This window comes from Hylobates moloch, unplaced genomic scaffold (genome assembly GCF_009828535.3).
Source record: "Hylobates moloch isolate HMO894 unplaced genomic scaffold, HMol_V3 SCAFFOLD_14, whole genome shotgun sequence".
NCBI lineage: Eukaryota > Metazoa > Chordata > Mammalia > Primates > Hylobatidae > Hylobates > Hylobates moloch.
In genome coordinates, this window is record NW_026652289.1 from 39,598,849 (window position 1) to 39,622,158 (window position 23,310).

Below are 23,310 nucleotides of genomic sequence, written 5' to 3' on the forward strand. Positions count from 1 at the left end.
GGGCGGCGGGCCCTGCAGCCCCGCCCCGGTGGTGTCCGCGCGGCCCGCGCCCGCCAGGCCCAGCTTTAGCCCGCGGCCAGGCAGCCGGCAGGAGCTGCGCGCGCTCGAACCTCTCCCGCCCTGCTCGTTCGCTCTCCTGCTTGGGATGGCCGGCTACCTGCGGGTCGTGCGCTCGCTCTGCAGAGCCTCAGGCTCGCGGCCGGCCTGGGCGCCGGCGGCCCTGACGGCCCCCACCTCGCAAGAGCAGCCGCGGCGCCACTGTGAGTGCCGCGCGGAGGGTCCAGGCAGGCGCGCGCCCCCAGCTGCGACGTGGCGGCTTCCCAGGCTGGGGCCGGGGAGCGCGTCCCGCCAGCCCGCAGCCCGGGGACGGCGGGGTCGGACGCACAAAGGGCCGGGGGGCAGCTTCCCCCCGCGATCCCCCGCCCGGCGCTTCCCGGCCATGCCAGGCGCTGGGGTGGGGACTTGAGGGACGGTGGCAACTGGTGGCCCGGGCGACGGCCAGTTCTGCGCGGGCGGGGGCTCGGGGCTGCCGCGCGCCCCTAGGTATTTCGGGAGGGGGTCCTGAGAGTGTCCCGGACCCGAAGGGTGGCTTACCTGCCCTGCGCCCCTGGAACGAGACGAGCACCCGTGGGGGGCTGGAGCATCCCGCGCGCTCCCCTGGCGAGAGGGAGGGTCGTGGCGCGGCCCCTGCTCAGACAAAGGCTGGGAGGCGGGAGACAGGCACTTCCCCTTCCTTTTCAGCCAGGCGCGCGCTGATACCAGGCCCACGTCAGCTATTTTTGGAGCCTTTTACACGACAGCTGGAGGAGCGTCCTTTTTAATTTTCCCCTTTTGTTTGGCCGCCCCCACCCCCACCCCTTGGCCTTCATATCTGCACTTGAGGCTCCATCCTGGGGCCTCTCCTTGACTTGACCTGCCTTGGCAGGCACATGCCCTCCCTGCCTGGCTCACTCGCCGCAGAGACCTGGCAGCCCGCGCAAAATGTCACTTTGCGGAATCGTTCCCACGGCTTCTGGGTACCCTTAGCTCCCTGCTTAGGAGAGAAGACAGTAGTCGTTTCGTAATAAGCAAGAGTTAGCCCGAGCCTCCGTTACTAACGCAGGGTGCCTTGCGTGGCGTGTGGGCATCGGCCTGCCCCCTACCCTGGCTACCCAACACAGCTACAAAAGGCAGGGAACAGTGTGGGTCCCTTGGCCCTGTCTAGTGCCAGTTGCCATGGAAACCCCTATCCTAATCTGGCCAGGAGCCCCTTGTGAGCCAGGAGAGTGAGGAAGAGGGGGTGGGGCCCGCCGGCTTTGGCCTGGTCAGAGGAGGTAATGGTTAACCGGATTGTGGGAGCAGCTGACTAGAGCTGGGGGGTAGGGAGGCTTGGGCCCCAGTCCTACCTCCCTGCCAAGGAGAAAGGGGCATGTCTGCTTTTGTACCTCTGGGAATCTGCCTCAGGGATCAGCCCAACAACTCCCAGGTTCCAAGTGCCCCAGGACCCAAAGATTCCCATATAGCACACCACCTTCAGCAAAAATATGGTGGAAGTTAGCTACATTCTTTAATTCTCCTTTTTTTTCTGCCTTGATGGTAAAAAAAAGAAACAAAACAACAAACAACCCCAAAAAACACACAAACAGGAACACAAAGCCCCTTTTAAGGGTCCTGAATTTGGATACAGAAAAAGCAGTCAGTTACGGGTCCTTCTAGAAGTCCCCATGTGGGTTGGTTATGAATGGGGAAATTGCTTGGTGTTTGAGTTAGACATCAGACTATACAGTTGCGACTCTGCCAGCTTGTTACCTGGCAACGCAGCTGGAGACAGAATACTTGGCATTCCCCTTGATGACAAGGAAAGAATATTTTTGGGCTAAAAGAGCCCGGTGTCTGCTGCCTGGTAAATTCCTGCACGCATCGTTTCCTATTTTGCAACGCTACAGGCTTCCAGCGACTGCTGGTGATGTTTCTGGTAAGTTAGAGCTTGGGGCAGTGGGGGCCAGTTCTGTGAACGGCTCAGTGGGAGAATTACTTATCTAGCCTTCCTTTACTCCACTCCTAACCCAGAAACTTCTTAATTCTTGCCCCTTAAGTGTGCAGATCTTTCTGCCACGTCAGCTAAGGCCCTAGCTGCCCTGCCAGAGCTGATTTGGGTGGTTGTGTTTAGGCCTAGTAGGTACTGAGGAACAGCCTCTTTGGAGTGGCTGAGGCCTGCTCCCAGATCTTCTGTGTGAAGAAGTTGAGGGCCCTTGGGCTGGTTCCATTCAGGGTATGAGGTGCTGGAAACTGCTCTCAGATTACTGGAAGCCAGAGTCTGTGGCCTTCCCTGGGGTTTATACTCTGTAAACCCATGTTAAAAATACCAGCAGATTGCAAATATTAGTACACTGTAGGGTGTAAGCTTCTTCAGGGCATGGGGCCCATGGCTGGGGAGAGATGCCACCCGTGTACATGGGGTGCAGGCTGCTGGTAAGAACTCACTGGCCGCTGTGTGGCAATGCATACCAGATGGGTGAGAGGGGAGGAAGCACATTCAGTGAAACAGAAGGTGAGGGCAGGGCAGCCCTGACCACAGATGGAGTTGACTTCAGCTTGACCTTTATTTATGTCTTTGACAAAAGTAGTATACTCCTACTTTGTGCCAGACACCATGCCGAGTGCTGGGGATAGAGCTGGGAGTAAAACCAGCAGAGACTCTTTCAAAACCCTTAGGAGCTCAAATTCTGATGTGGAAGGGGGCAGACAGTAAACAAGATAGACGTTGACTAGTGTGATATATGAGTACAAGAGCTAAGGAAGGCCAGGCACTGTGGCTCACACCTGTAATCCCAGCACTTTGGGAGGCTGAGGTGGGAGGATTGCTTGAGGCTGGGAGCTCCAGACCAGCCTGGGCAATGTAGTGAGACCCCATCTCTACAAAAATAAAAAATGAAATTAGCCAGGCACAATGGTGCATGTCTGTAGTCTTAGCTACTCAGGCGATCACTTGAGCCCAGGAGGTCAAGGCTGCAGTGAGGTATGATTGTGCCACTGCACTCTAGCCTGGGTGACAAAGCAAGACCCTGCCTTCCCCTTCTCCCCCAAAAAAGAGAAGAGCTAAGGAGAAACAGGCAAGAAAGGGTATTTTGGGAGGGGGTCCTTTTGTGCACAAAAGTTTGTATAGGGCAGCCAGAAAAGTCCTCACTGAAGGAATCGCTGAGGAGGGGAGGAAGCAGGCCATTTTCGGTATTGGGGGAAGAGGGACTTGCAGGTGCCAAGGGCATGATGGAAGAGCAGAGAGGAGGGTGCGAAGGCTGGCTCAGCAGGCACCAGGTGGAGTGATGGGATGAGGTTTGGCAGTGGGGTCTGTAGAGGGCTCACAGGCCATTTTTGAGAGCTTTGGCTTTTACTTTGTAGGGTTTTGAGAGGAGTGTCGTTATCTGATTTCCATCTTATCAGGAGCATTCTAGCTTCAGGGACCTGGCAAGAGAGGATGATGGCTTGGACCTGGATGGTGGCACTGGGGATGGTGAAGAAGTGATTGGATTCTGGATATATTTTGAAGGAAGAGCCAGTAGTGGGGAAAGGTTCCAATTCAGGAGATTTTACGTAAAAATCTAGATACGCAGCAGGCACTCACTCATGGCAAGGATAGGCTTGTCTGAGGGTGGCTTCTGGTTTTGGTGGTTTGGATGTGGATGTGAGAGAAGGGAAGGAATGAAGGATGACACCAAGGAAACTACTAGAGTTTGTTCCAAAATGGCTGTTCTGGCCAGGTGCGGTAGCTCCCAGGACTTTGGGAGGCTGAGGCAGGCAGATCACTTGGGGCCAGGAGTTCGATAACTGCCTGGCCACCATGGTGAAACCCCGTCTCTACTAAAAATACAAAAATTAGCTGGATGTGGTGGCGGGCGCCTCTAGTCCCAGCTACTCAGGAGGCTGAGGCAGGAGAATTGCTTGAACCCGGGAGGTGGAGCTTGCAGTGAGCTGAGATCACGCCACTGCCCTCCAGTGTGGGCGACAGAGTGAGACTACGTCTCAGTAAATACATACATACATACATACATAAAATAAATTATACGAAATTGCTGTCCTGCCTTCTTGAGCCCCCAGGAATTGGAACCTTTCCCCACTCTGTGATCCTTTGCTGGGACATGCAGACTGAGCAGCCTCTCTGCTGAGTGCATGGGTAGGAATGTGGAGGGAGCAGTTATGCCTGCGGCTGGACCTCTAGCCTCTTGCTGGGAGCAGCAAGAAGCCAGGGATGGGTTTTGAAATCCTTACTTGGTATTGGGTGCCAATACCAAGACAGGGAGGAGAGTCGGCCTAACGTGCCTCTGGTGACTGGTGTAATTCCATCCTGCACTCTCGCTAAGAGGACAGTGTTTGTGCAATGCATCAGCTGAAGATTTGTGGTGGCTGTCACTTCAGAGGTTTTCAGGGAGGCCTAGCTGCTGCTCCGTGTATTTCAGGTAGCTTGTCACCACTTGTCTCCCATAGAAGGGCAGACCATGGCTGTATCTCCACCATACAGGCTGAACAGCAGACAGGGGTCTCAAACTCCAGTGCCCTGGGCCACACTGGAGGGCACTTGGCTGTCATGGAATGAAGGGAGAGGCCGCCCTCAGCCCAGCCCATCCTTGCCATGAGTGAATGCCTGCTGCATTTCTAGATTTTTATATAAAATCTCCTGATTTTTTTCGACTGGTTTAAATTTTTATTATTTTGGTAAAAAACGTATAAAACTTACCATCTTAATCATTTTTCAGTGTACAGTATTGTTAAGTACATTCACACTGTTGTGCAAACATTACTACCATCCATCACCAGAACTTTGTCACCTTGCAAAACTGAAACTCAAAAAAAAAAAAAAAAGGCAAAACTGAAACTCTGCGCATTAAACAATACCTCCCCATTTCCCGTCCCCAGTCCCTGGCAACCACCTTTTTACTTTCTGTTTCTATGAATTTGACTATTCTAGGTACCTCATGTAAGTAGAAGCATATAGTATTTGTCTTTTGTGACTGGTTTATTTCACTTAGCGTAATGCCGCCCAGGTTCATCCACTTCGTAGCAGGTGTCAGAATTTCCCCCTTTTCAAGGCTGAATCATATTCCATTGTATGTAGATACAGTAGTCCCCCTTATCCTTGGAGGATGCATTTCAAGACCCCCAGTGGATACCTGAAACTGCAAAGCCTGTAGATACCATGTTTTTTCCTATACATACAGATCTATGATAAAGTTTAATTTGTGAATTAGGAACAGTAAGAGTAGCAATAATAACTAGTAATAAAATAGAACAATTATAACAATATACTGTAATGAAAGTTACATGAATGTGGTCTCTCTTAAAATATCTTATTGTACTGTACTCACCTATTTTCAGACTAGGGTTGACTGTGGGTAACTGACACCACAGGTAACTGACGTCATGGAAATAAAACCTTGGATAAGGGGGGACTGTATCACATTGTCTTTATCCATTCATCTGTGATGGATACATGGGTTGCTTCTACCTTTTGCTATTGTGAACATTGCTGCTATGAATGTGGGCATACATATATCTCTTTCAGACCCCGCTTTCAATTTTTTTTGGATGTATATCCAGAAGCAGAATTGCTGGATCATATAGTAAGTCTTTCTCTTTTAGCTGAGGAACACCCATACTGTTTTCCACAGCAGCTGCACCATTTCACATTCCCACCAACAGGGCACAAGAGTCCTAATTTCTCCATATCCTTGCCAGCACTTTATTTTCTGTTGTTTTTTTTTTTTCTGATAGTAGCTATTTTAGTGGTTGTGGGATAGTGGGGTGATATCTCATTATGGTTTTGATTTGCATTTCCCTAATGATTAGTGATGCTGAGCATCTTTTAATGTGCTTGTTGGCCATTTGTATATCATCTTTGGACTTGAAATGTCTATTTAATTCTTTTGTCCGTTATATTTATTTATTTATTTTGAGACGGAGTCTTCCTGTTACCCAGCCTGGAGTACAGTGGCGTGATCTGTGCTCACTGCAACCTCCACCTCCTGGGTTCAAGCAATTCTCCTGCCTCAGCCTCCCAAATAGCTGGGACTACAGGTGTGTGTCACCACACCAGGCTAATTTTTTTTTCTATTTTTAGTAGAGACAGTTTCACCATTGTGGCCAGACTGGTCTCGAACTCCTGACCTCAAGTGATCTGCCCGCCTCAACCTCCCAAAGTGCTGGGATTACAGGCGTGAGACACGGCGCCCAGCCAGTCTCTTGTCCATTTTAACATTGAGTTATTTGTTTTATTGTTGAGATTTAATGATTTTTAAAACTTGGTCACCAATTAAGATTTTTTTAAAAACCACTACCTGGAACAAGCAGAACAAGTCTCTGCTGGCCTTGGCTCATGTCGCTGTTCTCAGCTCCCCTGGGATGTTTGCTTCCAGGGAGGCCTGGGCATCCTGACTTTGATGACAGCCCTGCTTGCTCTCTCTCTGTTACCTGTGGGTTTCCCCTTCCACACTCACCGCCTCAGGGCAGGCACTGTTGTGATTTAGCCATTTCAGTATCCCAGTGGGGTACTGGATAAGTGCTTACTTAGCACTTGCTGGTGAGTAAATAAGCAGGTCCCGTGGTCTCTGAGGGTTTGACACACTGGGTCTTTGATCTTGACCTTGAACTCTCCTAGCCATGCCTGCCTGAAGCCCAACCGTGGAGCCCAGGCTGAGGCTGAAACCTGTAGAACTGGCCCCAAGTGAGTCTCTCCTTAGGGCTCCTAATTATGATAGTCCATTTTTTTTTTTTAACACATTTGATTAGCTGTCCTCAAATTAACTCATAGGAGATGCTCCGCAGAACTAAACTAGCTCTGCAACAGCTCAACAGACTTTCTGCAGGTTCTGCAGTTCTTTCCACTCAAGCTTCAGAGAAAAGTGAAGGAATATTGTAGATTGGGTTCAAAATCCCCATCGCATCTTGGGGAAGGCAGTAGAGCCAGCAGCCAGCCACCTGTTGTTCTCTAGGGAATGGAATAGTCCAAGGCTTTGTTTGTGTTCTGCTTCTCTACCTCTGACCCACCACGGGTCTTCCAGAGGCTGCATTTGGGTCAGGGATCTGGGTTCTATCTTGCCTCTGATGCAGACCACACTCTGAGTCTCATTATTCCCCCTAAATGATCTCTAAGATTATTTTTAGATTAAAAAAAAAAACAAACTCTTTGCATATCTTTAGAAAGTGAGTTGTTTGAGGTCTGTTAGGCTTTAATCACTTTTGTTTTAAATGTGCCGAGGTGGTTTCTAGGCCTGCTTTTCACAGGTATTCTGTCCCTTGCCAGTTCTTCCAACCCAGTTTTTTTTTTTTTTTTGAGATGGAGTCTGTCTCTGTTACCCAGGCTGGAGTGCAGTGACGTGATCTGTCTCTGTTACCCAGGCTGGAGTGCAGTGACGTGATCTTGGCTCACTGCAACCTCCACCTCCTGGGTTCAAGCGATTCTCCTGCCTCAGCCTCCTCGGTAGCTGGGATTACAGGCACGTGCCACCGTGCACGACTAATTTTTCTATTTTTAGTAGAGATAGGGTTTCACCATGTTGGCCAGGCTGGTCTTGAACTCCTTACCTTGAGTGATCCACCTGCCTCAGCCTCCCAAAGTGCTAGGATTACAGGCGTGAGCCATTACACCCAGCCCCAACCCAGTATTTTCAAATAAACATTCTCTTTCCTTCACCTGATTTGCTGTGTCTAATCTAGAGTGGAGCTGAAGACACATCACTACCTCTCTAAGGACTGTGTGTAACACAAGAGTAATTGGGCTGTAAGTGAGGCTGAGGAGTGCTGCTTTGGGGGAAGGGCACAGCTCTCAGCTGAGCTGGTGAGATTTCCCTGTGACTGAAGTTTTATTAGATCTTGTTCCCTGCTCTGCAGTTGCTGCTTCTTCCCAGGCTGCGGGCAGAGGAGCAGGCTGGTGCCCCGGTGCCTCTGTCTGCTACAGGCTGAGGTTCAACAAGCCTTGTCCAAGGCAGCTGTACTGATTCATTGTTAGGTGGCCAGTTCCTGAGTTTTCTTTGAAATTCACTTCCTAGACTGTTGGGTTTTCCTGCGAGTCAGACTCTCCTTCAGTAGCGTCCCCTGCCCCCTACCCTCCATTGTCTCCCTGGACCTCTGATCAGCCCCTCATTGAGTCCTTTGATGCTTTTCTGGTAGGACTCACTGACCTGCGTCGGCTGGGATCAAGGGTTCTGAGTTCCATTTGCAGGTGCTGTAAGCCTGTCCTTCCTGTTGAACAGGGTCAGAGTCCTCGTGGCTCTGCTGTTTTCAAGCTCTGTCACCTTGGGCAGTAAGCCAGTAACCTCTCTAAGCCTCAGTTTCCCACATTTAAAATGGAGATAATGGTCAGGCATGGTGGCTCACGCCTGTAATCCCAGCACTTTGGGAGGCCAAGGTGGGTGGATCACCTAAGGTTAGGAGTTCGAGACCAGCCTGGCCAACATGGCAAAACCCCGTTCTACTAAAAATGCAAAAGTTAGCCGGGTCTGGTGGCATCTGCCTGTAATCCCAGCTACTCAGGAAGCTGAGACAGAATCGCTTGAACCTGGGAGGCGGAGGTTGCAGTGAGCCGAGATTGCACCATTGCATTCCAGCCTGGGCAACAGACCAAAGACTCTGTCTCAAAAATAAATAAATAAATAAATAAACTAAATAAATGAAATGGAGGTAATGATACCTCCTTGGGGTTGTTTTTGGGATTAAATGGAATCACATTGTACAGCATTGGTACACTGTAAGGCACATAGTAGGCACTCAATACCTATCTATACTATTTCCTTTATCACTACAAGTTAGTTAAGGGCTCTAGGGTCGCAAGCAACAGACAAAGTTAGTGACTGGTTAACTTGGAGAGGATTTTATTATGAGGTACACAGGGTAGCTCATAGAATTGCAGGGTAAACTGTAAAGAACTAAGTCTTGGACAAAAGAAGTATCTAGGCATGGGCCTGTAGCCCCAACTACTAAGGAGGCTGAGGTACAAGGATTGCTTGAGCCCTGGAGTCTGAGTCTGGCCTGGGCAACATAGAGAGATAAAGAGACCCTGACTCTAAACAATAAATAAATAAATACATAAAAGAGGACCCAGGCCCTCCTTAGGAACTGGATGGCAGGAGCCCGTGGACAATCTCTTGCTGATTTGGTGCTGGATGAGGCAGCCGCAGCTAGCCGGCGTTCTTTGTGTTGATCTCCTCTGCCTTCATATTCCATGGGGAGAGGGTCTGACTGGCCAGACTGGCCCCCACCCTCTTGGCCACTGGTGGGCTGGGCATGTTTTTGGGTAGTTCTACCTAGCCAGATTAAAGTGGGGGTGGGGTGGGGAGTCCAGCCAGCCTGGGCAACAGAGCAAGACTCCATCTCTACAAAAAAATTAGAAAATTAGGCCTGCGCAGTGGCTCACGCCTGTAATCCCAGCACTTTGCGGGGGTTGAGGTAGGTGGATCACCTGAGGTCAGGAGTTCGAGACCAGCCTGGCCAACATGGTGAAACACTGTCTTTACTAAAAATACAAAAAATTAGCCAGGTGTGGTGGTGCACACCTGAAATCCCCGCTACTTGGGAGGCTGAGGCCCGAGAATCACTTGAACTCGGGAGGCGGAGGTTGCAGTGGCCTGAGATCATGCCACTGCACTCCACCCTGGGGGACAATAGCGAAACTTCGTCTCAGAAAAAAAAATTAAAAATAGCTGGGTGTGGTGGCATGCGCCTGTAGTCTCAGCTATGTGGGAGGCTGAGGTCAGAGGATCACTTGAAGCCAGGAGGTCAATGCTGCAGGAAGCTATGATGGCATCAGTGCATTCCAGCCTGACAAACGGAACAGGACCCTGCCAAGAAAGAGAGAGAAAGAGAGAGAGAGAAAGGGAGGAAGGAAGGAAAGAAAGGAAAGGAAGTAAGTAAGGATAGATGGATCCAGGTGCTGTAAACCAGCAATTTCCAAACTTTTTGGCACCAGGGGCCAGCTTCATGGAAGACAATTTTTCCACGGGTAGCAGGGTGGTGGGCAGCGGGGATGGTTTTGGGATGAGTCAAGTGCATTACATTTACTGTGCACTTTATTTCTATTATTATTACATTGTAATATATAATGAAAAAATTATATAGCTCACCATAATGTACAATCGGGGAGGGCCCTGAGCTTGTTTTCCTGCAACTAGACAGTCCCATCTGGAGGTGCTGGGAGACAGTGACAGATCATCAGGCATTAGACTCTCATAAGGAGCGTGCAACCTAGATCCCTTGTGCACAGTTCCCAGGCATGAGCTCAGGTGCTAGTGCTCACTCACCTGCAGCTCTCCTCCTGCTGTGTGGCCCAGTTCTTAACAGCCATGGACCTGCACTAAAGGCTGTGGCCTGATCTGCTGACCTCTCTCCAGAGCCCACGGTACTAGTCCATGGCCTGGGAGTTGGGGACCCCTGCTCTAAGCAGTGAGGGAGCTGATTTGCAGACGGGGAGTGGACGCCGGGGCCCTGGCTTTCTGCCACTGTCTCCTGGTGAAGGGCGGGCCTGGCCGGGAGGAGAGGGCCCCCCTCCAGCCTCCCCAGGGGCATGATGCACTGTGTGTCCCTGCTTCTAGATGCCGACAAAAGGATCAAGGTGGCGAAGCCCGTGGTGGAGATGGATGGTGATGAGATGACCCGTATTATCTGGCAGTTCATCAAGGAGAAGGTAGTGCCCCCTCCCGAAGTGGGTGGCTCTCCAGGTGGGCTGGCCAGGGAGTGTTCTGTCTCACAGAGTCTTCTGGACTGCAGGTCTCTAGGACCCCCCGTTGTCCTGGTGGGCAGCAGCAGCTCTGTTTCTCTCCCTCTGTCTACCCTTCTTTCACATCTGGTCCACTAATTGTTCAGAAGTTGTCAGGCGGGGACCTGTCCCCAGCAGTCTGTGTTGTGCTGGTGCCAAATCCCACACGTTCTGTCAACTTTGAGAAGCTTCAAGGTTAATCCTGTATCATTTCCATCTTACATTTGCCTCACTTCTTGAAAAGGAGTGAAAGGGGAACAGGGCTGGTGTGCAGGGCAGTGACCCAGCCTGCAGCTGTGACAAGCCACATGGCAAAGGGGTCCCAGAGTGGCCGCTTGGCTTCTCCAAAGTTGCCGTGGTCTATGTATGTCCAGGAGAGCATGTAGTCCTTGTGAAGGCCTCACACTGTGTGTGCGTTCCTGGGACAAAAGTTGAGAACTGTCACTTCCGATTGTAAGATCTCAAAGCACTTGAGGAGAAGAGGAAGCCAGTTATATAGAGAAATCTAGATGTATTTGGGGTTGGGGTTTGGCTGAGTTGATGGGCCATGTGAGGGGGGCAGATAGGCACAATGGGGGAAGAACCCTCCGAAAGGCTGCAGCCTGGCCTGCCAACCTCTCTCCAGAGCCCCAGCCTCTGCCAGCTCTGGCCAGGCCCCACTGAGAAATGGCTGACTCCAGCTTTCTGCTGCGCCCCTCCACTGGCCTTCACTCTTCCCTGTTCTGACTGACTGTCCCCTGCCATGGCCTGCAGACTTCTTATTCTGCCCTTTGTTGTCATGCCCCTGAGTCACTGGGGTGACGCCTTGCTCTGGCCCTCTGTCCCCAGCTCATCCTGCCCCACGTGGACATCCAGCTAAAGTATTTTGACCTCGGGCTCCCAAACCGTGACCAGACCGATGACCAGGTCACCATTGACTCTGCACTGGCCACCCAGAAGTACAGTGTGGCTGTCAAGTGTGCCACCATCACCCCTGATGAGGCCCGTGTGGAAGGTGCGAGGGTGTGGAGGTGGGCGGGCCAGGGAGGGTCACAGGCTTCTCCCCCCGGCCTCTCCCAGACTTGGGGTGGGGCAGTTGGCCATGTCACTCATTTCGGGACTGGGAGGTTGGGAGGCTCCGGAGCTGGGGCTTTCCTGAGGCCAACTGCACCGGAGGCCAGTCTCCCTGTGTGTGCCTGGTGGGCAGTGGGGCCTCAGAGGTCACCTTTGATGAGGCTGGGGCAGGCGTGGGTAAAGGGGCTGGCCTCAGGTTCCACGGTTAGGGCACAGCAGAGCTGAGAACAGAATCCACGTCTTCCATCTCCCAGGCCAGTGGTGTTTCTGCTGCACTCTGGCTCTGACAGTGGTAGATGTCATCGGTGACAGGGCTGAGGAGGAGGAGGAGGAAGGTAATGCTGATGTGGTCACAGTAAGGATGGCTTCTTTGGGCAGTAGTCCATTCTGGCGTGGACAGTCTTGCAGGCAGGTTTGCAGAGAGATTGTGCAGAGGAGGGCTGTGAGTAAGGCCTGTGTCCTTCAGAGCCTCAGCAGCCTCTGGGGAACATCGCTATTGCCCTCCTGCCACTGGCTTGGCCTTGCAGGTCTACCTCTGTCCCCATGGTCATGCAGGGTCACTGAGAGCTGCCCCTACCAGGCCTGGACTGGCTCCTGGTCCTTGGCTGTTGGGGCCACTCTTGAGGGTTCCATGAAGTGAAAGCAGTGTGTGTGCAGAGGGGCCAGGTTTGGATAATTCGAGAAAGGATGGTTGAGGAGTTTTCTGAGCTCTCTCTTCCTACCTTCCACAGTTGGAGGGAGCTGGCGGGAAGTACTCGAGATAGATCTGCAAACTCCCCAGGCCTGCCCCTGTCCTGCAGGTCATGCCTGGCCCACCGCACTGGGATCATTTGAGTGCTGAGCTCTTCATTTCACCTGAACCCTGGGAGTTGCGTATCCCCATTTATGGACAAGGCAGGAGAGGGTCACAGCCTTAGGAACTGGGGCGACATTGGGGCCAGGACCGGAGCACGTGGAGTGGGCAGTGTGTTGTCAGGTTTCATTAGACAAGCCCTTCCCCCGGACTGTACTCCCTGCATGTGTGATGTGGGAATCATAATGGCCAACAGCGCACTCAGCATGGATCGGGCACCGTTCTAGGCCCTTTACACACGAGCTCATTTAGTCCTCATGACGACACTTAGGCTAGTTATTTTTCCAGTAATTTTTTTTACAGCTTTGGTTGAGCCACTTTTGTAAGCTTCACCGTTAAAACTGGCAGACTTGCCAGGCGTGGTGGCTCACACCTGTAATCCCAGCACTTTGGGAGGCCGAGGCAGGCAGATCACCTGAGGTTGGGAGGTCGAGACCAGCCTGACCAACACGGAGAAACCCCATCTCTCCTAAAAATACAGAATTAGCCGGGTGTGGTGTCACATGCCTGTAATCCCAGCTGCTCGGGAGGCTGAAGCAGGAGAACCGCTTGAACCCAGGAGGCGGAGGTTGTGGTGAGCCGAGATTGCACCATTGCACTCCAGCCTGGGCAATAGGAGCAAAACTCCGTCTCAAAAAAAAAAAAAAAAAACTGGCAGACTCCAGAGCCCACACATTTGCACTCTAGACTCTACTGCCTCCCTCATGAAGAATTTTAGGACCCCCGTCTGGCTGTGTTGTTGCTTGGGGTTCAAATTCTGGTTGAAAGGTGGCGGCTGCAGTGGGACCACTATTATCTCTGTCCTCACAGAGTTCAAGCTGAAGAAGATGTGGAAAAGTCCCAATGGAACTATCCGGAACATCCTGGGGGGGACTGTCTTCCGGGAGCCCATCATCTGCAAAAACATCCCACGCCTAGTCCCTGGCTGGACCAAGCCCATCACCATTGGCAGGCATGCCCATGGCGACCAGGTAGGCCAGGGTTGGGGAGGGGATCCACTGACCTGGGCACCCCCCGACTGGAGCTCCTGGCCTAGCCATCCTCTTGTCTCTGCAGTACAAGGCCACAGACTTTGTGGCAGACCGGGCCGGCACGTTCAAAATGGTCTTCACCCCAAAAGATGGCAGCGGTGTCAAGGAGTGGGAAGTGTACAACTTCCCCGCAGGCGGCGTGGGCATGGGCATGTACAACACCGACGAGGTGAGGCTGGCTCGGGCATCCTGGGCCCCTCCTCTCCCAGCTTGTCTCTTCATCCCTGTCTCGTGGCTTTCCTTTCTTCTGTAATGGCCTCATTCTTAGGCCACAGAGAGGCAGAAATGGCCACCAGGGCTGGGCATGGTGGCTCACACTTGTAATCCCAGCACTTTGGGAGGCCAAGGCAGGATTGCTTGACAGCGGAAGTTTGAGACCAGCCTGGGCAACAGTGAGACCCCATCTCTTGAAAAAAAAAAAAAAGAAAGAAAAGAAATGGCCATGAACAGCTCCAGGCGTACTCCTGCCTGCTTGGCTACCCTATCAGAAGAGAATGCCTCTTTACCGCCAGTTCCAGCTCCAATGCTAGGCTGAGTCACATGACCACCTCTGAGCCAATCACAGAGGCCCCGGGGAGAAAGGCTTCTGATTGGATAAGCCAGGGACACACTGTCAACCCCAGGGCTAGGCCTGGGAATTAGCCCTGCCCCAGCCACATAGTCTAAGAACTGGGGAAAAGGCGGTGCTTTCCAAAGCAAAGTTGAGGGGCCTCCTGCCCCTGGGAAGTTGAGAGGGAGAGGCTGGGCCAGCAGAAACATCGTGTTCACTGCACGGAGGCTGGTGTTAAAACAGTCGTGTGGGCGGCGGGGTACGGTTCCTGGAGATCTGGGCCTTGCCCTGGGAGGTGAGAGGTTGCCGGCAATCGCCAGGCTAGGGCACCACGCCAGGGCCCTGTCTCTCCCCCTGCAGTCCATCTCGGGTTTTGCGCACAGCTGCTTCCAGTATGCCATCCAGAAGAAATGGCCGCTGTACATGAGCACCAAGAACACCATACTGAAAGCCTACGATGGGCGTTTCAAGGACATCTTCCAGGAGATCTTTGACAAGTAAAGCCTCATCCATGTACTCTGTGGCCTTTCTTCCCCCCATGCTATTCCCATCCTACCCTGGGAAGGTCGCTATTAGAGTGCATTTGGCTCAGCTTCAAGGCTCAGGGACGGATCCCCAACCTGTCAGCCTTCTGCCCTCTCCCCATAACAGACCTTTTTACTCCCAGGCACTATAAGACCGACTTCGACAAGAATAAGATCTGGTATGAGCACCGGCTCATTGATGACATGGTGGCTCAGGTCCTCAAGTCTTCGGGCGGCTTTGTGTGGGCCTGCAAGAACTATGACGGAGATGTGCAGTCAGACATCCTGGCCCAGGGTATGCTGGGAGGTCGCTGCTCCCTGTGGGGGTGGACTGTTGGTCTTCTCTGGCTGGAGGGATTTTCAGACCCTTTTGGTAGAAAAGTCTAGTGGAGCAGCAGGACTCACTGCAGGGTCCTCTGTAGACAGCAGGGGGCAGGAGCTCCCTGGTGTCTGAGTGAGAGAGGATCACAAATTAGGTTTGGACTGGTGTATTACTGAGGCTGCTCTTAGAGAGAAAGGAGGGCACAGGATTTCCAGGGCTAGGTTGTCAGCCCTAAGGTTGCTCCAGTCCATGATGGAGCCTCATAACTCTTTGGTTCCAGTAGGAAAATGGGATCAAGCAGGACCGGAGGTTCTTTAAACTACAGCGAATGCATTTTGCATAGTGAACCTAATGGATGGAAGAGAATGTCGGGGAAGCTTGCAAACCCCCAAGCCCTAGGGTGTCCTAAAAGACAAATCAGATTGCAGTAAAAAGTATAGGTGATGAGGTCAGGAGTTTGAGACCAGCGTGGCCAACATGGCAAAACCCCGTCTCTACTAAAAATGCAAAAAAAATTAGCCAGGCATGGAGGCGGGCGCCGTGGTGGGCACCTGTAATCCCAGCTACTTGAGAGGCTGAGGCAGGAGAATCTCTTGAACCCAGGAGGTAGAGGTTGCAGTGAGCCGAGATTGCGCCATTGCACTCCAGCCTGGGCAACAAGGGTGAAACTCTGTCTCCAAAAAAAAAAAAAAAAAAAAAGTATAGGTGAGACCATTAGAGAAGAACAGCGAGAAATGGGCGAAATGTGTTGGGAACAAGAGCAGGAAAGGTGGTAGGCGTGGGAAACAGGCAGAACATAGAGAGTGAAAGAGAAACCTAAGCTTACCAGGGCAGCTCCTGGTACAGGGAAAAGGGAAGCCCAGGACAGGTTCTGATGGAAAGCAGAGTCTTGTTACTTTGCGTAAACCTTTGGCTTTACTTTGGAAAGTTCAGTGGGGATCCTCTCACCAGAACAATTCCCATCTAGGATAGAAGGATGAAATGTCATAGCAGATGAGGCAGAGGCATGAAAATTAACCTTAAGTGTCTAAAGAATGCTGTGAAGGTGCAGGTAAAATGGAGAAGGGATTGCTCACAGCCAGAATGCTTAGAATTCGTAGACAAAGCATTTTCCTGTAGATGCTGTCCACGTTTTCTTTTTTTTTTTTTTTTTTTTTGAGACGGAGTCTTGCTCTGTCGCCCAGGCTGGAGTGCAGTGGCGCGATCTCGGCTCACTGCAACCTCCGCCTCCCGGGTTCACGCCATTCTCCTGCCTCAGCCTCTCCGAGTAGCTGGGACTACAGGCGCCCGCCACCACTCCCGGCTAATTTTTTGTATTTTTAGTAGAGACGGGGTTTCACCGTGGTCTCGATCTCCTGACCTCGTGATCCGCCCGCCTCGGCCTCCCAAAGTGCTGGGATTACAAGCGTGAGCCACCGTGCCCGGCCTGCTGTCCACGTTTTCTTTCTTCAGTCCTTATTTTGGTGTCATGGGGGTGCCTTTGAAGCCCTGGAGTCCTTGACGATAGAAAATTTGCTGGAGCTGACATGTGGATTTGGGAACATTCAGAAATTAATCAAAAAGCTTGAAAGTGTCCTGAGAAAGCAGCTGCAAAAGTGATTGTTGGGAAATAGCTGACCACAGCTTTATCGTTCTCCTTGAATGTGCCTCCGGGTCATGAGCCAGGCTGGGTGGCAGGCTGTGGGGGACCACAGGACTCTGTGGGGTCTTGGGCCCTGTGGGCTACAGGCTGTGGGGCGCCCGGAGCTGGTGACACAGATGGATGTTAATGTGCTGGTGATAGCCACCCTCCAGTGCCCTCCAGCCTTGTGCCGGGCCCTGGAGACCCACAGCAGGGTGGAGAGGCCTGGAACGGTCCCTGTCCTCCCAGTTGCAGTTGGGGGAGGCTGAGTAGAGCCACAAACTATGACAGCTACAATATTGGGTTGTAGAGGGCAGCAGGGCTCAGCTGGGTGGCCCCAAGAGAGGCGAGGCCCTGAGAGAAAGGCTTTCTGCCCTCTAGGCTTTGGCTCCCTTGGCCTGATGACGTCCGTCCTGGTCTGCCCTGATGGGAAGACGATTGAGGCTGAGGCTGCTCATGGGACCGTCACCCGCCACTATCGGGAGCACCAGAAGGTGAGTGCAGGGCATGGGGCCTCACAATGCCCCTCTACCCCAGGGGCCCAAAGCCCACTGGGCTGAGGGCTAGAAAGACGAGTCTGACCTGCCAGTCCAGGGGCGGGCAGCTGTATCTGGGCAGCCTCCTCACTAGCTGGCTCGGCTCTTGATCCCCCTGCAACCCCCGTCCCCAGGGCCGGCCCACCAGCACCAACCCCATCGCCAGTATCTTTGCCTGGACACGTGGCCTGGAGCACCGGGGGAAGCTAGATGGGAACCAAGACCTCATCAGGTGAGCACGGAGGGAGAGGCCGGAGCTGCCCGGGACAGGCTCTGGGTCCTGCCCTTGCACAGGTGGGGTCTCATTCTGCCCCATCCCCGTAGGTTTGCCCAGACGCTGGAGAAGGTGTGCGTGGAGACGGTGGAGAGTGGAGCCATGACCAAGGACCTGGCGGGCTGCATTCATGGCCTCAGCAAGTGCGTGGCCTGGGGTGGCGGGCAGACCCTGGGGCCATGTGGGAGGAAGCCAGGGGACCCCTCCTGAAGTCCCCCTCATGAGTCAGCTTAGCTGCCAGGGGGCCTGGGGCAGGACATGTCCACAGCCCTGAGAGACTGCTCAGGCCAGCCTCTGCAGACCAGGTCTAGTGAGTTCCCCCCCATCCCTGAGGCTGGCTACTCAGAGCTCCTTCTGACCCTGCCCACACCCCTCTCCCAGCTCTCAGGAGAGCAGTTACCTGGAAAGACAGACCCTGCGGGTGCCTGCCGAATCTCTGTGGCCTCATGGCAGTGGGCTATAGCTGGCCTCTGGCCTGTAGCCTGGGTGGCAGGAGATGGCTGTTCTGATGCCCAAGCTCAGGCTGTTCCCTGGAAGGGCCTGGCTGATGGCCTTGGCAAGGCCTGGAGCCGCCCCTGATGTGAGTGATGCTCTCTCTGCAGTGTGAAGCTGAACGAGCACTTCCTGAACACCACAGACTTCCTCGACACCATCAAGAGCAACCTGGACAGAGCCCTGGGCAGGCAGTAGGGGGAGGCGCCACCCATGGCTGCAGTGGATGGGCCAGGGCCGAGCCGGTGGGTCCTCCTGAGCGCGGCAGAGGGTGAGCCTCACAGCCCCTCTCTGGAGGCCTTTCTAGGGGATGTTTTTTTTATAAGCGAGATGTTTTTAAAGCATATGTGTGTTTCCCCTCATGGTGACGTGAGGCAGGAGCAGTGTGTTTTACCTCAGCCAGTCAGTATGTTTTGCATACTGTAATTTATATTGCCCTTGGAACACATGGTGCCATATTTAGCTACTAAAAAGCTCTTCACAAAACTGTCTGCTGTGTTTGTCCCTGAGGGGAGGAGGTGGTGGGACCCTGAGGCAGAGGCCCTGCTAGAGCTGGCAGGTTCCCCTGGGGCAGACCAGAGCACCTCAGGAAGGGGCTGCCACCGCGGGGAAGGGACCAGGCAGCCCTGGGATCCCACCTTCCACAGGGGCCCACTGCGGAGCTCTCGGACACTCAGGGCACAGGCCTGTGGGTTCCCTGGAATTTTCTAGCATGATTCAGTTTCTGTGTCCAGTTTTCCATTCTGAGAGTCAATCAGTTCTCGATAGGTTGTCATTGATTTTTTTCTTCGTTGCTTTTAACCTTCTAAACATCTCCAGACCACTTTCTTAGTCTTTTTCTAGGTACTAAAAACAGGTCCTACCCACACCTGCCTTACACGTCTCCTTTCCAAGGCTGCCTGAGTTTGGCGGGGCTTGGGTGTGTGTGAACGAGGGCCCCGCATTGTCTAGGCCTGCGGTCCCCAAGCCTGGGTTCACTTTCACCATGCATTGGCAAAACGAGAAAAGTAAGCTTGTGAAAAATTGTTATCGGCCGGGCACAGTGGCGCACGCCTGTAATCCCAGTACTTTGGGAGGCTGAGGTGGGTGGATCACTTGAGGCCAGGAGTTCGAGACCAGCCTGGCCAACATGGTGAAACCCCATCTCTACTCAAAATACAAAAATTAGCCAGGCGTGGTGATGCGCACCTGTAGTCCCAGCTACTCGGGAGGCTGAGGCAGGAAAATGGCTTGAACCTGGGAGGCAGAGGTTGCAGTGAGCCGAGATTGCACCACTGCACTCTAGCCTGGGTGACAGAGCAAGACTCTGTCTCAAAAAAAAAAAAATTGCTCTATGCAAGTTCTTTAGCCCCATGTAAAAAAGGAAAAATAAAAGTTGCTCTAAAGCTACATATAATCAAAAGGACTGTCCTCTGCATAGTAAGTTCTGCAAAGCTTCTACTTTTTGGTGTTAAAATGTCCTGGAGAAGAGTTGTATAATCTTTATAAAGTCCTGGCCAGGTGTGGTGGCTCATGCCTACAGTCCCAGCACTTTGGGAGGCCAAGGTGGGAGGATCACTTGAGCCCGGGAGTTTGAGGCTGTAGTGAGCTATGATTGCACCACCGCACTCCAGCCTGAGTAACAGAGTGAGACCCCATCTCTCAAAACCCCATCTTACAAAGTCCCTTTCCTAAATACTGGGGGGACTCCTATGTCTCCTGAAACCTGACCATTGCAGTAGACTGAGTGGCTTTGGAAGGGCTCTAGCCCTCCACCCACACTGGTGACCCCCCGCTTCCTTTTCCTGAGTAATGCCCTGAAACTCTCAGGGCTATAAGAAATGTGGACTGCTGGCTCCAGCAGGCCCAGCCCCTGGGAGGAAGCTCAATGCTTCCTGCCTCTTCTTGCCTGTCACCAGCACAGGGCTGGCAGCTCTGCAGAATGCAGCCTCTGAAGTCCAGCCTGGCATCGGGAGCTGGCTTCTTTCCTGAAGCCATGTGGGTGGGTGTGCGGGGGAAGCAGCTTTTCTCTACAAGTGGTGGGAATACAGGGGCCTTGGCCCACACGACTCTCTTGGGCCCGGGGCAGCTGGCTGTAGGCGCCTGGCCCTGCAGGTGGCCATTCCAGTGCAGAGGATGGCTGCCCAGGGCCCTGGAGAGTGCAGCCCTGCTGTGTGGGGCTGGGAAGTTTTGCTGGGAGTTCCCGCTGGCAGTGAGGGCCAGGTCCCCAAGAGCTGGGGAAAGAAGCATTTGCAGTCACCTCACTAAAGAATATTCATTTATTTATAATTATTGCTAAGTAAACTTCTCTTTTAAACAGGAACATAAAAACACAGTAGGGCTTTGCACAAGTGGAATCTCTAAACAGTTGGTTTGTATACATGTCAAAATAAGTTAGAATGGAATTTGTCCAGGAGTTTCCAAGTCACCCGAGAGGCCATGCACCTCTTTTGAGAAGGTTAGGGAGGGGTGCAGACAGGAGCCTTGCCGAGACCACCCTCCAGCTCAAACTGTGAGTTGTGCTGTTTCCTCCTCCTAGCTTTGCCCAGGTCCAAGGCACAGGGCAGGGGGCGTTCAAGTATCGAACCTCACAGAGGGCCAGTGCTGACGGCGGGGCTCGGGGAGGGAAAGGAGAGCCCCACCCTGGGGGCCAGACCTTCTCCCTTCAGTTTCCAAGACCAAGGCCACTGCACTGGCAGGAGGGAGGAGGAGGAGGAGGTACAGGGTTCTTTTTGGTACCAGGGGAGAAAGACGTGGGAAGAGGTAGTTGCAGGGGATGATGCCTTCTGCTCAGCAGGAGAAAATGTCTTATACAGTGACGGAGTCACTGCCACCTGAGGGTCATCATGGCGGGCACCTAGGAGGTCGTGGGGCTTCGGGGTCTGGAAGCCATACTTGGGCCACCTTGTCTACCCCTCAGTCCTGATCACAGTCACCCTGAGGCCTGGCTTGGTCCTTCACTTAAGGATCCAGCCTTGGGGGTGGCTGTGCTGCAGACTGGTTCCTCCCACCGCAGGCTGTTCCCTTCTCCGGGTTTCTAGGCTGAAGCTAGTGGCTTCATCTGTGCCTTTGGGGAAGACCCCTGCTTGCCCCTCCCCACTGAGGCCTCAGGAGGCAAGTGAGCGGGGGTCCGGGTGCCCTAGAGTTCCTGAATATGGTATTTCACTGCCCTGGGCCTGTCGTTTCTGGTTCCAGGGGCAGGAGCTGGCGTGGGAACAGAGGGGAAGAGAGCAGGTGAGCGAGGGAGCTAGCTGTTGGCTGAGCAGAGTCAGTAGCCCTGACAGCCGAGGATGGGACATGGGACAGAGCAAGTCAGCGACTGCAGGAGCCAGGCAGGGGTGGAGGGCTTCCCAGCTCTGCCTTCTCCTGCCTCCCACCCCAGCCTGCTGAGGCTGCTGCCAGCGGCTGCACCTCCAGGGCCAGGATGACAGTCCCCATGGAGCCCCAGTCCTGCCCGGCCAGGCTGCTCGGGGTGGGTAGGTAGGAAGCACGCACAGCACACGAGGAAGCTACGCTTGGAAAAAGAAAATGCATCTCCATCAGAAAAGGTCATAGGTGACACACAGTTGGAAAGAAAAAAATAATAAGTTACCTTCAGAAGACCCCCTTTGCTCAAAAAAACCCTTGATTTCCCCCTGTGGGCGTCACTTGCCTTTTTTAAATACGTTGCTCTTTCCGGGGAGCTGCTGACTTGTGGCTATCCCCGTCGCGAGGTGGACACTGAGGAATAAGAAATGACTGCAGTCCCCCTCCCCGACAGGTGGTCCTGGGCCTCCCCCAAGGACAGCCCTTCTTGGTCCCCCATGGTGCCCTCACTCTGCCCTGCCCTGCCCCATGCTTCTGGTTTTGTTAGTGTGTGCCTGACGCGGGGCCTGTCCTGGCTTTGTTGCTAGTGGGGGCCCCCTGGTGAGGCGCTCCAGCTAGGGCCGAAGTGGATGACGTGTTGCAATCCACTTTAGGGACATCCACTTCCAGAAAGGGATGTAGGACAGGGGTCTTCTGGGGCTAGGCTCCCCCCAGCTGTCCTGCAGGCCAGGGCCAGGGCCACATGCACGCCTGGCTTGAGGAGCGCATGGGAAACCCCGGGAGGTAGAAGGCAGAGTGCCCTGCCTGGCGGTCCATCGACAGGGCGGGGAAGGGGGCCTGGAGAAGGTAGGGGTGGGCAGTACTGGCCAGAGGGGAGCTCAGACATCCTTAGAGGCAGGAGATGCCCGCGAAAAAGACATGGCTCAAGTGGTCTCTTCTTCCAGTGTCAGGACCCCTGAAGAGCTCTGCTAGGCCTGGAGAGACCCCGAGGGCCTGTGCCCTTGTGACCTGTCCCCAGTGGCCCCACTTCTCCCACTCCCCACAGAAGCAGGCCAGGGAGACCCAGATCTGGGCCTCGTGTGTTCTCCTTCCCTTGCTGGGATGCCTGGGCCTGTGCTGGCTCACAGCCGGGGACAGTAGTACAGTCTCCATTTGGTCTAAAGGTCCCTAGTGGTGCAAATGACTCGGGGAGGGAGGGCTCAGAACAGTGGGGCAGTAGCTTGTTTCTCGGCTGCAGGAGGTGCAGCCTGCAGCCCATGGGTCTCACCCCCATGCCCTGGCCCCCTGGCCCCCGTTAGGGGTGGCGCAGCTTGCGCTATAGTACGTTGTAGTAGGCCATCTCTTTCATGGCCTGTTCAGTGAGGACACTGGCCTCGGCGCTGCTGTCCACGCTCGCATAGCTGTAGGCGTTCTCCTCGAAGTCCTCCATCTCCTGCTGGCCGTCGAGCTCTGAAGGGTCAGTGCCTGTCAGCTCCATCATGGGGTCTGTAAGAGAGGGGCACAGTCAGACCTGGCTGCCGTCTCTCGGGAGGAGCCAGTCACCCCCACGCAGGAAGCTGACGGCCTTTCTAAAGAGAGGGCTTCCCAGTCACGGCCTCCAGGAGTCTCAGCTGCCTCTCAGCCTTCCCACCCTCGGACGCCTCAGGGTCCTGTGGCTTCTAGCTGGGTCACCAGACCTAGGCCCCAAAGCTGAGTGTGGTGGAGTGGATGCTATCAGTGAGGGCCCTTGTGGTGGAGAACTGCAGGCCTGGCCTTGAAGTCTTCTTTGGGTCATTCCTCCACTGACCCGTCAAAGTCACTAAGCCCTACTTATTCCTTCTCTGCACCGTTTCTCATTGGCCACGGGAAGCTGCCTGCATGACATCACCTTTGCAACACTTACCAGTACCTGCTGCATGCCAGCCACTTCACAGGTCTCGCCTCATCCAACAATCACAACAACCCCATTTAGCAGCTCAAAAGGCTGAGGTTTAGAGAGGTGAATCAATTTGGCAAAGGTCACCCAGCACATGCTGTTGTTCTGAGCCACTGTGCTGCTCTGCCTCAAAC

At 53.6% G+C, this 23,310-nt stretch overlaps 2 protein-coding genes and 1 long non-coding RNA gene across 4 annotated transcripts in view; 1 reads left to right on the forward strand and 2 right to left on the reverse strand.

Moving 5' to 3' along the window:
- The window catches only part of LOC131381098 (uncharacterized), a 44,129-nt gene extending 43,405 nt beyond the window's left edge, over positions 1 to 724 (reverse strand). Inside the window, exon 1 of the long non-coding RNA XR_009209564.1 lies at positions 595 to 724. This is a non-coding gene — a long non-coding RNA (uncharacterized LOC131381098). The remainder of the gene's footprint in view (positions 1 to 594) is intronic.
- Positions 50 to 20,236, forward strand: IDH2 (isocitrate dehydrogenase (NADP(+)) 2). Its single transcript, XM_032175962.2, has 11 exons — positions 50 to 260; positions 10,557 to 10,648; positions 11,549 to 11,714; positions 13,437 to 13,597; positions 13,683 to 13,826; positions 14,568 to 14,704; positions 14,875 to 15,026; positions 17,056 to 17,168; positions 17,345 to 17,442; positions 17,535 to 17,627; positions 18,087 to 20,236. Exons 1-11 carry the CDS (start codon positions 146 to 148, stop codon positions 18,172 to 18,174), a joined length of 1,359 nt encoding a protein of 452 aa, XP_032031853.1. The 5' UTR covers positions 50 to 145; the 3' UTR covers positions 18,175 to 20,236.
- ZNF710 (zinc finger protein 710) overlaps positions 20,221 to 23,310 on the reverse strand; it is an 80,937-nt gene continuing 77,847 nt past the window's right edge. The window contains exon 5 of one of the 2 annotated variants that reach the window (XM_032175961.2): positions 20,221 to 22,746. In XM_032175961.2, the coding sequence (XP_032031852.1) occupies positions 22,577 to 22,746 (170 nt within the window). In that variant the 3' untranslated portion in view covers positions 20,221 to 22,576. The remainder of the gene's footprint in view (positions 22,747 to 23,310) is intronic. The other variant, XM_058427181.1, reaches the window with a different exon arrangement.